Raw genomic sequence first — 15,905 nt, forward strand, 5'->3', positions numbered from 1 at the left:
TCAAATCTTAGAGTTTAAATTGCAGTACATTGCAAACCAATTGGACTCTTAGATAGCCTAAGTAAAGCATTGAACCTGACTATTGAATATAGTTTCTATAGCCCTCCCAGACAATGAACCCCTGTCAAAATATCATTCCGCTATCTCTGACTGTAGCCTACAGCGCATTTCTATAGTTGCGGGTTAGGGTCAGGTTCCAGACTCAGATTTTCACTTTATCAAATATAGTCGGGCGGTTGCAAATGGGCTATTAGCAATTGCGGATGGGTGCAGGTGAACCTGAGCACCACTGCTATGGATCACAACTGTGTTGCTACGAGTTTGTATGGAAAGCACCCATTTCATGCACTGAAAAGTACATTTTTACAGCACTGCAGCACAACTTGCCAGCACAAATCTTTCTAACGGCCCTCTGGCCCTGTGGGACTACTCCAGCATTGCAAACAGCAAAATGCTGTCTTCAAAGGCTGAGTTCCAGACGGTATTAAAGGCGATCTATAAGCCATAATTGACATTAGTTGTTTGGACTTGTTATTAAGCAACATGTGTGTGGACTGGGGACTAGGAAAGAGGGTGACTTGCTTATAATAAAGCCTTTAATAATAAAGGATATAATAAACAGTTAATAAGTTAGCAACAAACAAAATCCCCCAGAATGTTATACATAAATAGGAGAGTATATAACTAGATCACCCCCAAAAATCAACCAATTAATTCACCACTCAACAACAATATATAATTCTGCTTGTTGTTACATTCTCAGTCAAACACTGTAGTAACTTAAGCATAATCATTTATTCATATAGAACACTGAGCTATATATTAACTGGTCGGCTATAGAAAAGTGTAATTGGAAAAACTATTAATTAAAAGTGTGCATTGCAGCTTTGAAACCACCAGATGATGCTAAAATCTATTTTGATACACTTGCGCTGCTCTAGTGCGTGACTTGCCCTTGTATGACGAGGGATGCGCGTGTGTCCCAGCCTACACTTAGCATCAACAGTTTCATCCCAACAGAGTAGTGATGGGAAGTTCTATGTAGGTAAAATATTGACTTTATTATACACGTATGTAAAGTATGAGTTGCACCTGTAGACTGAGTTTTGTAGTTGCAAAAAATATTTGCAAACATGTAACTTATTTCGAGAATAAACGCAACACTTGGAAGCGCATAATGTGATGTGTGAATAAATACAACAACACTTGCAAACATGTAAATTGATATGTGAATAAATTCAATAAGATTTGCAAGCATGTAACTACATTTCAGAACTAATTTAGTAAACTTGCAACTGGTGAATGTTCTTCTGTGAATCAAAACTACATTTGCCGATATCGAATCTGTGCGCTCAAAATGTTGGCACACATTTTGCGACTAACCTGTGCCAAAAATTATGCAGTTGTAAAAAAATAATCTGCAAGCAGCAAAGAAAAACCCGAGCTCTGGTGGATAGGGCTTTTTCTTCCGACCAATCAGATGAGGTGTTGTCATGCTTGAACGTGCTTTCACGTTTTACTCGAGTTCGAGTTTGTTGAGGAGATGCGGTGTATGTTTTGGTTCTACGAAGCTGAGTTCATCATAATAATCAATTAATTGCAATCGTTCTTGCAACATTGTAAAAAGCAGTTCTAAACTGCTATTTTTCTTCTCTATGCTCATGATCTATTTCCCTGCGCGCATACGACAGACAGAGGAGCGTTTATTAATCCTGCTGTAGGACTGACTCATTGCTGCCAGCGTTTAACAGTTAGGTCAAACAACCGACTAATATGAACGAGTCACTCAGAAAAACGAATCATGACTCTCGAGTCAGGTAAAAGAGTCGTTTAAAAAGAACGAATCGTTAGCGAACTGCATGTCACTGCGAACCATCGAGAGGACGATGGACTAAAAACCATCGAAAGGGGCAAGACACCGACTGGAAATGTTCAAGTTCGTCGCAATATGTATGTATGAAATTGTGTTGGATTTTGACACAATGTATCGTTGTCTTTATTATCGCAAAATGCAAGAAAATATAATTCCTTCGAATTGATGGGGTAGCTACCAGTAGCTAGTTAACGTTAGCCAAGCGTCACCCGGTGTGGCTAGCGACTCGAGACCGGGCATGTTTGACAGCTGACAGTTTGGTTTTGACAGTTAATTTTGTCGAACTATCTTGTAACTAATGACAGCAAACTAAATGACAATGCTATACTTTATTTTCTATAGATAGATTTGTGAAGTATTATTTTTCCACATGCCAGATGGCCTTGAAATGTGCTTATCATGTCAGTGATTTTCCTGGCAGCAGATGTTCTTCACGTTAAGTATTCCTGTTAGCTAGAGATGATGATGCAAGAATGAGATCATGATGTAGCTAGCTAACCCGTTACCTTCAGTAAGATCCAGTTTATAATCGCTTTAGTTTGACTTGAGGCTCAGGGGCCAGGTTTGAAAGCTGAAGACCCTCAATAATTACATTCACTGAAACGAATGTTAGAAATACAAATACTCAATCATGTAGCTACAACATATTTGAGTGATATAACGTTATTCACCATATAGCCTATTCTTTACTATTATTCTGCACCACATTTTGTGATATAATTTTTGCCAGAGAGGAGAATTTCTCCTTTTCTCACTAAATAATTCAGTGGTAATGGAAAACGTGTCAGGCACTGCATGCGTCTTCCTGTCATGTGGGCTTAATATTATAATGAGTAGTGGCCTTCAAGTACAAGCTAAGTTACCTCTTTCTCTCCTCTCCAACTCCCTTCTCTCAGTCCACATCCCTCTTTTCTACCACTCTCTTGCCACTCATCACCAACTCTCCAGACAGAAAAACACTTTGAAAGTAAGGAGTAAGGAGAGTACATGGCAATTCCACTGCAATATTCTGTTCATCCTTGTAGGATTTCTGTACAGCAAATTGAACTGTTTTACTGCCTCTCTCAAGGCTCAGTCTGGCTCAGTCCTTTGTGGCCATCAAAAGTGTTTTGTCACCATATTCGATGTAAGGTGATGCCAGAGTAGAGGTCAGTCAGTCAGCAACATTTGTTCCCAAGGTTTTATCAGAATGCCACTAACTGTACTGCACAACAGAAGCATTGTCCATCTCTCCCTATTTACCTCTCTCTCTTTTCTTGAGTTGTAGGCTATCTGGCACTTGGTTGCCCACCTGTATAAATCCCATACCAGGGCAGGAGATGACAAGAGAAGTGTCCGTAGTACAGTGACTTTCTCACAGATCACTTAGCCATTTGCTTTGTCTCATGTTCTAAAGGGGTCTGATGGATTTATTGGGAAAATGCCAAACTCACAGAACACAAATATTATTGACTGAGCTCGCGCCTATAAAACCCAACGTTTGCTATGTCGAGGCTATTCTCCCAGATACTCTAACAAACTCCTTGTGCATATAATATGACTCACACACACACCGTGGACCTACACTGAGTACATTTACATTTGAGTCATTTAGCAGACGCTCTTATCCAGAGCGACTGTGCTTAGGGTCGTTGTCCTGTTGGAAGGTGAACCTTCGGCTCAGTCTGAGGTCCTGAGCGCTCTGGAGCAGGTTTTCATCAAGGATCTCTCTGTATTTTGCTCCGTTCATCTTTCCCTCGATCCTGCATAGTCTCCCAGTCCCTGCCACTGATAGACATCCCCACAGCATGATGCTGCCACCACAATGTTTCACTGTAGGGATGGTGCCAGGTTTCCTCCAGACATGACACTTGGCATTCAGGCCAAAGAGTTCAATCTTGGTTTCATCAGACCAGAAAATCTTGTTTCTCATGGTTTGTGTCCTTTAGCAAACTCCAAGTGGGCTGTCATGTGCCTTTTACTGAGGAGTGGCTTCCGTCTGGCCACTCTACCATAAAGGCTTGATTGGCGGAGTGCCGCAGAGATGGTTGTCGGGTTCTTGGTCCCCTCCCTGACCAAGGCCCTTCTCCCCTGATTGCTCAGTTTGGCCGGGCGGCCAGCTCTAGGAAGAGTCTTGGTGGTTCCAAACTTCTTCCATTTAAGAATGATGGAGGCCACTTTGTTCTTGGGGACCTTCAATGCTGCAGATTTGTGTCTCGACACAATCCTGTCTCGGAGCTCTACGGACAATTCCTTTGACCTCATGGCTTGGTTTTTGCTCTGACATGCACTGTTAACTGTGGGACCTTATATAGACAGGTGTGTGCCTTTCCAAATCATGTCAATCAATTGAATTTACATTTACATTTTACATTTGAGTCATTTAGCAGACGCTCTTATCCAGAGCGACTTAGTTAGTGAGTGCATACATTTTTCATACTGACCCCCCGTGGGAAACGAACCCACAACCCTGGCTTTGCAAGCGCCATGCTCTACCAACTGAGCTACAGGAGGGCCTATTTACCACAGGTTAAGTTTTTACCAATTAAGTTGTAGAAACATTTATTTTTATTTTTTTTATTGCAAAAAGTTCTACAAACCTGTTTTCGCTCTGTCATTATGGGGTATTGTGTGTAGATTGATGAGGACATTTTTTCCAAATGTACTGTATATTAAAATAGACCATTGCCATATATGGATCTGTGCCCTTCACTTTGAACTGGACTGTTTTTACAGCATGAGCGGTCGTGAGTAGATGCTCTTGTTTTGAGATCAATGCGAGAGCTACATGTAGCAAAGTGTGCACATTTGTACATTTGTTCATATCCTTTGCTAGTTAGTGAGTTATTAGCCCAGTTATAGATCATCTTTAGTCCTTCCTACAAGAGCACAAAATGTGTGCGTTTCTAGACATGTTTGAAAAGTTAGTCAGGTAAAGAGTTTTTTTTGTTTTTTTGACAGGCTAAGTAGCCAATAGGCAGAGGGTAAGATAATTTACCTGATTCTCTGTAATAATGGTATGGGAATAATGATGTTTTAATTTTTTTCGAAAGTGGTTTCTTGCATCAAACAACACAGCAACATTTTCAGTCACCACCTTGTCTGAAGGACAAGTGGATAAACAGGTCAAGCCCTGAATTTTTTTTTCAAAGGTCTAATGGAATGTAGGCCTACATTGAACACCACACATTGGCTGCTACTGTAGGCTGAACATTAGAACAGCTATTTCCATGTTTAAACGTTATGGGATGCATTTTCTCTATTGTTTTTCATGGTAGGCCACTCTAGTAGGCCTACATTAGGATCAAATAGCCATAGTAGCCTACTTGACCACTGTTAAAACTAACTTAAAGCGGGTACAGCCTCAGTGTTCACAGTAAACGTGCGGCGGAAGTGGCACAGAATTTTCACAACATTCAAGTTTGTACTCAGCAGACCTGAAATTGTCTCGGTGACAAAAAAAATGTAGAGGGAACATTGGTTGCACCCTCCCTTTTCCCCTCGGAACAGCCTCAATTGGTCGGGGCATGGACTCTAGAAGGTGTCGAATGTTGACTCCAATGCTTCCCACAGTTGTTAAGTTGGCTGGATGTCCTTTGGGTGGTGGACCATTCTTGATACACACAGGAAACTGTTGTACCCCTTTCAAAGGCGCTTAAATCCTTTGAATGGCACACACACAATCCATGTTTCAATTGTCTCAAGGCTTAAAAATCTGTCTACACTGATTTGAAATGACATCAATAAGGGATCATAGCTTTCACCTGGAATCACCTGGTCAGTCTATGTCATGGAAAGAGCAGGTGTTCTTCATGTTTTGTATACTGTGTATATATTTTGCATCAATTGTCAATGCCAACACACTGGCCAATGTGCTAGAAATTCCTCTCTGCTGATGATGCCTAATTTCTGTGGTGACTTTTGTTGACGTTAAGCAAAGCCCCACAATAGAATCTAGGCCTATTTAAAATCCCAGTCTAGACTCCACATGTTCATGTAACCTACTACAGTACAGTGTGGCTCTTGGATCCTAGCCAATTGTTTCTGGGAAAATAAATTATATCCAAATCATTTCCGTCATTATTCACTTGTAGCCTTTTGTCATATTATTCTACAGTGCCCACAGATCTACTCCCGTGAGTGGTTATATCGACCCATAACTCTGAGATTTGACTTAGTAGGCCTAAGTCCCATGATGACTTGGGAGCAATATGCAGTCCCTCAGGGAGTTTTTTGTGATATTTGCGGGGAAAAGTGCTTGATTTTGCTGCGGCAAATCTGACATTTTGAATGGCAATATGCCATTTAATAAAACAACAAACTTTAGAATGTCGTTTTTATAACGTGGTATTCATCTCTTACACTACGAGGTCCGGAGCCTGCTGGTTTTCTGTGCTATCTGATAATGAATTGCACCCACCTGGTGTCCCAGGTCTAAATCAGTCCTTAATTTAGAAAGGAACAATGAAAAAAACGCAGTGGAACTGGCTTCGAGGTCCAGAGTTGAGTTCAAGGGCTGTATAGCCTACACAGGATTCACACGTGTAGCTTTATTTTGTTGGCACTACAGTCAGATCTCTAATCAATGCAAATGGAATACATATTATGGGAATTAAGTTATCTAAATGAGGAGTAGGCTACAACGAGCAAACGACAGGTAGTCTGTTTAATCCACATCGACGGGGCTGTAGTGGAGCAGGTCGAGAGCTTCAAGTTCCTCGGTGTCCACATCACTAAGGAATTATCATGATCCACACACACCAACACAGTCGTGAAAAGGGCATGACAATGCCTCTTCCCCCTCAGGAGGCTGAAAAGATTTGGCATTGGCTCTCAGATCCTCAATAAGTTCTATAGCTGCACCATTGAGAGCATCTTGACTGGCTGCATCACTGCTTGGTATGGCAACTGCTTGGCATCCGACTGCAAAGCGCTACAGAGGGTTGTGCGTACGGCCCAGTACATCACTGAGGCCAAGCTGAGCTCCCTGCCATCCACGACCTCTATACCAGGCGGTGTCAGTGGAAGGCCCTAAAAATGGTCAGACTCCAGCCTGTTCTCATAGACGGTTCTCTCGCACGGCAAGCGGTACCGATGCACAAAGTCTGGAACCAACAGGACCCTGAACAGCTTCTACCCCCCCCCAAGCCATAAGACTGCCAAATAGTCTGGCTATCTATTTGTTAACTATTTAACTATCTGCATTGACCCTTTTTGCACTAACTCATTAAAAAAAAAAAATTCTCTGCACTGTTGGGAAGGGCCTGTAAGTAAGTATTTCACTGCTAGTCTACACCTGTTATTTTCAAAGCACGTGATAATCTGAATGGAGTTGTTGTAGACAGCTACGGGGAGCCCAGCAAAATAGACCCAACTGCCCTACCTAACTAGCTTTCTAGCCATCTTAGCTAGCTTCTTTACATCGTTTTGATGCAGTAAAGACAGGCATTGCCAGATGGGATGATAGATAACCTATGGCATTTACAAGTTTGCCTAACTACCGCGAGTCAGTGGCTACTTTTTCTCTCTCTCCCTCCCATGTCAACACACACCACCGGCCCCTGCCCATCCCCTGCCCTGCTGCAGCGTGCACTCTCTCCAGAGTTGCGCAGGCTGCCCAGCAAACAAGTGTCCAAGTTTAAACAAAGTAAACTATCCGAAAAAATGTAATGATATTATTCAAATAGTGAAATTATTTCAAGTGCCCATCACTAGTTTGTTGACATATGGCTTAATTGATCCATATTATGTGGTAAATGTGCTGTGATTGATTGAAATTGCGAGCCGTTTTTTGACTGCGGTGATGGGTCAGTTTTATGTGATAGTATTGCGATGATTTGACTGTTTTAATGCGGAAATACTGCAGTGATTGGTCAAATTTGCAAGCCCTCGCATAATATGCGGTGAGTTGTTGAAAAAAAAACATGAGAGCTCATGTTGCGCAACATTTCTATAGGCTATGCAATTGCGCAAGAAAACAAAGTGATGGCCTCTATTAAAAAGAGGATCCCATCAGCTTTCTATAGGCTAGGCCTACTATATTTATTTCTCTACTTTCCTAATATTAAGCACATTGCTTATCTTTACAACAGGAGTATAGCGTACCTGGCTGGCATGAAAATAAACCACGGAAAAGCGTCCTCCATTCACTATTTAAGTGCATAGATTACATATATTTTTTCCCCCTGCCCCTGTTTCGAGACGGGTGCATGATAATGGTCCATTCTAAATCAAAACAAATTTCACACATGATTTACTATATGTAAAGACAAGATTAAATCAAGAATAGTCTGATGGGTGTCAATATTAGCCTATCACTTGTGAATTATATACAGTGCATTCGGAAAGTATTCAGACCCCTTCCCTTTTTCCACATTTTGTTACGTTACTGCCTTATTCTAAATTGGATTAAATACAACTGTTGCTCATCAATCTACACACAATACCCCATAATGACAAAGTGAAAACAGGTTTTTAGATTTTTTGCAAATGTATAAAAAAAACAAAAAAACATACCTTATGTAAATAAGTCTTCAGACCCTTTTGCTATTAGACTCAGAATTGAGCTCAGGTGCATCCTGTTTCCATTGATCATCCTTGAGATGTTGCTACAACTTGATTGGAGTCCACCTGTCGTAAATTCAATTGATTGGACATGATTTGGAAAGGCACACACCTGTCTATATAAGGTCCCACAGTTGACAGTGCATGTCAGATCAAAAACCAAGCCATGAGGTCAAAGGAATTGTCCGTAGAGCTCCGAGATAGGATTGTGTCGAGACTCTTCCTAGAGCTGGCCACCCGGCCAAATTGAGCAATCTGGGGAGAAGGGCCTTGGCCAGGGAGAACCCGATGGTCACCCTGACAGAGCTCCAGAGTTCCTCTGTGGAGATGGGAGAACTTTCCAGAAGGACAACCATCTCTGCAGCACTCCACCAATCAGGCCTTTATGGTAGAGAAGCCAGACGAAAGCCACTCCTCAGTAAAAGGCACATGACTGCCCGCTAAAAGGCACCTAAAGGACTCTGACCATGAGAAACAGGATTCTCTGGTCTGATGAAACCAAGATTGAACTCTTTGGCCTGAATGTCAAGCGTCACGTCTGGAGGAATCCTGGCACCATCTCTACGGTGAAGCATGTTGGTGGCAGCATCATGCTGTGTGGATGTTTTTCAGTGTCAGGGACTGGGAGTCAGGATCGAGGGAAAGATGAACAGAGCAAAGTACAGAGAGATCCTTGATGAAAACCTGCTTCAGAGCGCTCAGGACCTCAGACTGGGGTGAAGGTTCACCTTCCAACAGGACAATGACCCTAAGCACACAGCCAAGACAACGCAGGAGTGGCTTCGGGACAAGTCTCTGAATGTCCTTGAGTGGCCCAGCAAGAGCCCGGAATTGAACCGAATCGAACATCTCTGGAAAGACCTGAAAATAGCTGTGCAGCGACGCTTACCATCCAACCTGACAGAGCTTGAGAGGATCTGCAGAAAAGAATGGGAGAAACTCCCTAAATACAGATGTGCCAAGCTTGTAGCGTCATACCCATGAAGATTCAAGGCTGTAATCGCTGCCAAAGGTGCTTCAACAAAGTACTGAGTAAAGGTTCTGAATACTTATGTAAATAAGGTATTTCAGTTTTTTATCTTTAATACATATGCAGAAATGTCTAAAAAACAGTTTTTGCTTTGTCATTATAGGGTAGTGTGTGTAGATTGATGAGTAAAAAAAAAACAATTTAATAAATGTTAGAATAAGGCTGTAACGTAACAAAATGTGGAATTAGACAAGGGGTCTGTATACTTTCCGAATGCACTGTATTATCACTTGTGAATGATGCCCAGCGTAAGGCAAGAAAGTAAAATGTTTTGCGACTTTTTTGAATCCTAGTTGTACATCTCATGTAGCTTAGCCCATAGGCCTATATGTTTTGATAAGGTTTGTATCACAACTAAAGTGGCCAAATAACTTCTTAAAATGAAGCACGTTAATCCGCTTTACAACGGGTGTACAGCCTAACTGGCATACATAAGCAGCGCATGAGTTTCAAGTGTGGGGAAGATCATTTTCACCATACAAATGCACCATTATAATAAAAGCAAAACATGCATAATCGCATTTGCAGTCACTTTTATAATGGTGTTTTCCCGCTAATGGAACATTCACGCTTAAAGCCTACTGCCATGTGCGCATTGCTGCGCTTATAATGTTAAGAAATAGCCTAATAGTTTATCACATTTTAAGCTGAACGTTCTGATCTGTTGCGTAAGTTTAAAGCTTGGTCGCAAATGGGTATTCCAAATGGACAATGACCCCAAGCATACTTCCAAAGTTGTGGCAAAATGGCTTAAGGACAACAAAGTCAAGGTATTGGAGTGGCCATCACAAAGCCCTGACCTCAATCCTATAGACAATTTGTGGGCAGAACTGAAAAAGCGTGTGCAAGCAAGGAGGCCTACAAACCCGACTCAGTTACACCAGCTCTGTCAGGAGGAATGGGTCAAAATTAATCCCAACGTATTGTGGGAAACTCATGGAAGGCTACCCGAAACCTTTGACCCAAGTTAAACAATTTAAAGGCAATGCTACCAAATCCTAATTGAGTGTATGTAAACTTCTGACCCACTGGGAATGTGATGAAAGAAATAAAAGCTGAAATAAATCATTCTCTCTACTATTATTCTGACATTTTACATTCTTAAAATGAAGTGGTCATCCTAACTGACCTAAAACAGGGAATTTTTACCAGTATTAAATGTCAGGAATTGTGAAAAACTGAGTTTAAATGTATTTGGCTAAGGTGTATGTAAACTTCCGACTTCAACTGTATTTCTTTGTTAACCGCTCAACCGCATGTGCGCACTCCCTCAAATCATTTGGAGAAAATATATTTTCAATTTTTTTCAGCTTTGTTCAATTATATTCTTCATATTATAAAATAATGCCACAGAATTCTAACCAAACTTGTCTGCTAAATGAACTAGTGTAGCCCACAGCCATATGGCATAGCCAGATCAGGACCTTACATAAGGATAACTCAGAGTATGCTATTCTGTTCTTCATATCATGTTTCTTTAGACCTGTCTAAAATAAATCATGGATTTATTGTGAAGGTCTAGGCTATATTACATGGATTTATTCAACTTTTTAAAATGTAGATGTTCCAAAGGTCTGCATCAGTGGCTTGTAGGCTATGTGTGGAAGCCAGGAGATGCTACATGTGTTTATGTTAATTAACAGTCAATTACCGTGAGACCGGCAGTTATTTGCATGACAATCACCGGCTGACGAAATTTTGTGACCGCCACAGCCCTACTCCTGGCCACACTTTTTTATCTCCAGGGAAATTAGAATGTCTCGTTTTATACCGCTACCTATTTCACTTTTATCATCGCTATTGACTGCATATATTTACATATATTTACTTTCCCACCTAGAATAACACTCCAAGGAACTTGCTGCTATGAGTTGTTCTCCATGTTCCTGCAGAACATTAAGCTATTCATAATTGGACGTGCTCAATTGTACTTAGATGTTTATTTTTTACATTGAATCTAGAGTTATTTGGAACTTAATAGTGCAACAGTAGTTGACACAGCAGATCTCTATGTATATGCTAACACATCTCTTTTTAAGTCATGTTTTCTAACATGCGTTGTTAAATCCCTTCTTTCTGTGCTGGTGGAAATGGATACAGTTCTTTTAATAATCCACCCTGTTTGAGGCAAGGGACTCAGACATGCCCTTTGGTTAGTTCCCAGAAAAAGCATTGATCTGCAGCTTTCTGCATCCTGATGGGACCTGATGCTACAGCCAAGAAGTTGATGTCTGTCTTGTGAGGGGATAGATCTAAGCTAGATAGGCTAAAGCTTGCAGGCCTGGGAGCCCAACACTAACTGTCCGGTGGAAGTTCAAGAGCCAGGAAAACTGCAGAAGAGTGACCTGCTGTGGCTTTGGCACACAGTGCATAATAAATTATTACTGGATAAGAGTTGAAATTGCTGAGTTGAAGATCCTTCCAGTGTGTTGTGTGTTTTGTAACTCGATACAGAAGAGCGCGCTAGAGGGGGCACGCACCCGTTACGCATAAACACACACTATGGCCGGCGACGAGTGGCTAATCTGCCTTTGCCATCCATACTATTGGCCAATTTACAATCGCTTGATAATAAAGTGGACGAACTACAGGCACGAATATCCTACCAACGGGACATTAACTTATCTTGTGTTTCACCGAGTCGTGGCTGAACGAAGACATTAATAACATACAGCTGGCGGGTTATACACTGTATTGGCAGGAAATAACAGCAGCCTCTGGTAAGACAAGGGGTGGCAGTCTATGTATATTTGTAAACAACAGCTGGTGGACGATATCTAAGGAAGTCTCAAGGTTTTGCTCGCCTGAGGTAGAGTATATCATGATAAGCTGTAGACCACACTATCTACCAAGAGAGTTTTCATCTATATTCTTAATAGCTGTCTATTTACCACCACAACCGATGCAGGCACTAAGACCTCACTCAATGATCTGTATATTGCCATAAGCAAAGAGGAAAATGCTCATCCAGAGGCAGCGCCGGGGACTTTAATGCAGGGAAACTTAAATCCGTTTTACCTCATTTCTACCAGCATGTTAAATGTGCAACCAGAGGGAAAACAACTCTAGACCACATTTACTCCACACACAGAGACGTGTACAAAGCTCTCCCTCGCCCTCCATTTGGCAAATCTGACCATAATTCTATCCTCCTGATTCCTGCTTATAAGCAAAAACTAAAGCAGGAAGCACCAGTGACTCGGTCAATAAAAAAGTGGTCAGATGAAGCAGATGCTAAGCTGCAGGACTGTTTTGCTAGCACAGACTGGAAAATGTTCCGGGATTCTTCCGATGGCATTGAGGAGTACACCACATCAGTCACTGGCTTCAGCAATAAGTGCATCGACGACGTCGTCCCCACAGTGACTGTACGTACATAACCCAACCAGAATCAATGGATTACAGACAACATCCGCACTGAGCTAAAGGGTAGAGCTGCCGCTTTCAAGGAGCGGGACTCTAACCTGGAAGCTTATAAGAAATCCCGCTATGCCCTCCGACAAACCATCAAACAGGCAAAGCGTCAATACAGGACTAAGATCGAATCGTACTACACCGGCACCGACACTCATCGGATGTGGCAGGGCTTGCAAACTATTACAGACTACAAAGGGAAGCACAGCCACGAGCTGCCCAGTGACACGAGCCTACCAGACGAGCTAAATTACTTCTATGCTCGCTTCGAGGCAAGTAACACTGAAACAGAGCATCAGATGTTCCGGATGACTGTGTGATCACGCTCTCTGTAGCCGATGTGAGTAAGACCTTTTAAACAGGTCAACATTCACAAGGCCGCAGGGCCAGACGGATTACCAGGATGTGTACTCCGAGCATGCGCTGACCAACTGGCAAGTGTCTTCCACTGACATTTTCAACCTCTCCTGGCTGAGTCTGTAATACCAACATGTTTCAAGCAGACCACCGTAGTCCCTGTGCCCAAGAACACTAAGGTAACCTGCCTAAATGACTACCGACCCGTAGCACTCATGTCTATAGCCATGAAGTGCTTTGAATGGGTGGTCATGGCTCACATCAACACCATTATCCTAGAAACCCTAGACCCACTCCAATTTGCATATCGCCCCCAACAGATCCACAGATGATGCAATCTCTATTGCGCTCCACACTGTCATTTCACACCTGGACAAAAGGAACACCAATGTGAGAATGCTATTCATTGACTACAGCTCAGTGTTCAACACCATAGTGCCCTCAAAGCTCATCACTTAGCTAAGGACCCTGGGACTAAACACCTCCCTCTGCAACTGGTTCCTGGACTTCCTGAAGGGCCGCCCCCAGGTGGTAAGGGTAGGTAACAACACATCCGCCACGCTGATCCTCAACACGGGGTCCCCTCAGGGGTGCGTGCTCAGTCCCCTCCTGTACTCCCTGTTCACTCATGACTGCATGGCCAGGCACGACTCCAACACCATCATTAAGTTTGCCGACGACACAACAGTGGTAGGCCTGATCACCGACAATGACGAGACAGCCTATAGGGAGGAGGTCAGAGACCTGGCCGTGTGGTGATCAAGACAAAAGAGATGATTGTGGACTACAGGAAAAAGAAGAGGACCGAGCACGCCCCAATTCTCATCGACGGGGCTGTAGTGGAGCAGATTGAGAGCTTCAAGTTCCTTGGTGTCCACATCGCCAACAAACTAATATGGTCCAAGCACACCAAGACAGTCGTGAAGAGGGCACGACAAAACCTATTCCCCCTAAGGAGACTGAAAACATTTGGCATGGGTCCCCAGATCCTCAAAAGGTTCTACAGCTGCACCATCGAGAGCATCCTGACTGGTTGTATTACTGCCTGGTATGGAAACTGCTCGGCCTCCGACCGCAAGGCACTACAGAGGGTATTTCCTACAGCCCAGTACATCACTGGGGCCAAGCTTCCTGCCATCCAGGACCTCTATACCAGGCGGTGTCGGAGGAAGGCACTCAAAATTGTCAAAGACTCCAGCCACCCTAGTCATAGACTGTTCTCTCTGCTACCGCACGGCAAGCGGTACCAGAGTGCCAAGTCTAGGTCCAAGAGGCTTCTAAACAGCTTCTACCCCCAAGCCATAAGACTTCTAATCAAATGGCTACCCAGACTATTTGCATTGCCCCCCCTTTTTACGCTGCTGCTACTCTCTGTTTATTATCTATGCATAGTCACTTTAATAACTCTACCTACATGTACATATTACCTTGACTAATCGGTGCCCCCGCACATTGACTAGGTACCGGTACCTACTGTATAGCCTCAATATTGTTATTTTTACTGCTGCTCTTTAATTATTTTATTTTGTATTATTTTTATATTGTATATTTCTTTTTTTTTGGGGGGGATTCTTTCTTAAAAGTGTTTATTAAGGGCTTGTAAGTAAGCATTTCACTGTAAGGTCTACACCTGTTGTATTCGGCGCATGTGAAAAATAAAAATTGATTTGATTTATGGCACTCTGCTACATCTGTACAGAAATAGCTTGAGAGGATGTTGCGAAGGTATTGATTGGAGAGGACCGAGCAGGATGCTGCAGGTCATTCTGTCAGTGTTTCTAATGAAGAATGTCCTGTATCACTGATGGATGCTCCGTGTACTCTACTCTGGTCCTATTCCTTTTTGGAAACGTATAATATTTGCTCTGGTGGTTGTTTGTCTACATGAAGATGATGTATTCCCACTCAACTTTTGCGACCCAACAGTGCTACTGATAAATATATTGTTTGTTTTACCATGTACAGTAGTGTAATATAACTGGTTTCTGTTGATTTTCCAGATCTAAATGTATATCATGAACACAGATATGATTCCAAAATTCGCCTCGAAAGACGAGGAGATTGACTTCTGGAAGGCTCTTTCCCTCAAGTACAAGAAAAAGTAAGATATGCACAAATCATGCCTTTTATTTTACATTAATGCTATCTCTAAGATCATCAGGCTTAACTTTTACTTGAACTCACCAGAAACTCAGAGGTATGACAGTATGATGTTGGAATCCTATGGTTTCACTGTGTGCGTGGAAACTGAGCAACACTACATATACCTGTACTTTAATATTCTGAATACTTCTGAAAGGAAATTCCCCAGCCAGACTTGTTACATTGACCTCAAATTGCCTAGCTCTCCTCACTCTCTCGTTTTTAAAGCGCAGTAATGAATGACAGATCCAGTTTAGCCTGCGAAAGTTCTTTATGTAAGGCCATGTTAGGAATGTCCTTCAATACTCCTTTATACTTCCACAAAGGGACAGATCTGTTTTCACATTAAAAAGTATCTTAAGGCCTCCCGAGTGGTGAAGCGGTCTAAGGCACTGCATTGCAGTGCTTGAGGCGTCACTACAGACCGGGGTTCGATCCCAGGCTGTGTCACAACCGGCCGTGACCGGGAGTCCCATAGGGTGGCGCACAATTGGCCCAGTGTCGTCCGGGTTAGGGGAGGGTTTGGCCGGGGGGGCTTTACTTGGC

At 42.6% G+C, this 15,905-nt stretch overlaps 1 protein-coding gene across 4 annotated transcripts in view; it reads left to right on the plus strand.

Annotated features, from left to right (window-relative positions):
• The first annotated feature begins 1,456 nt into the window (after nt 1-1,456).
• LOC121547261 (nuclear distribution protein nudE-like 1-A) overlaps nt 1,457-15,905 on the plus strand; it is a 39,209-nt gene continuing 24,760 nt past the window's right edge. For 2 of the 4 annotated variants that reach the window (XM_041858435.2, XM_041858436.2), the window contains exons 1-2: nt 1,457-1,950; nt 15,218-15,318. In XM_041858435.2, the coding sequence (XP_041714369.1) occupies nt 15,224-15,318 (95 nt within the window). In that variant the 5' untranslated portion in view covers nt 1,457-1,950; nt 15,218-15,223. The remainder of the gene's footprint in view (nt 1,951-15,217; nt 15,319-15,905) is intronic. The other 2 variants (XM_041858437.2, XM_041858434.2) reach the window with 2 other exon arrangements.

The sequence above is a fragment of the Coregonus clupeaformis genome, chromosome 31 (assembly GCF_020615455.1).
Source record: "Coregonus clupeaformis isolate EN_2021a chromosome 31, ASM2061545v1, whole genome shotgun sequence".
Classification (NCBI taxonomy): domain Eukaryota; kingdom Metazoa; phylum Chordata; class Actinopteri; order Salmoniformes; family Salmonidae; genus Coregonus; species Coregonus clupeaformis.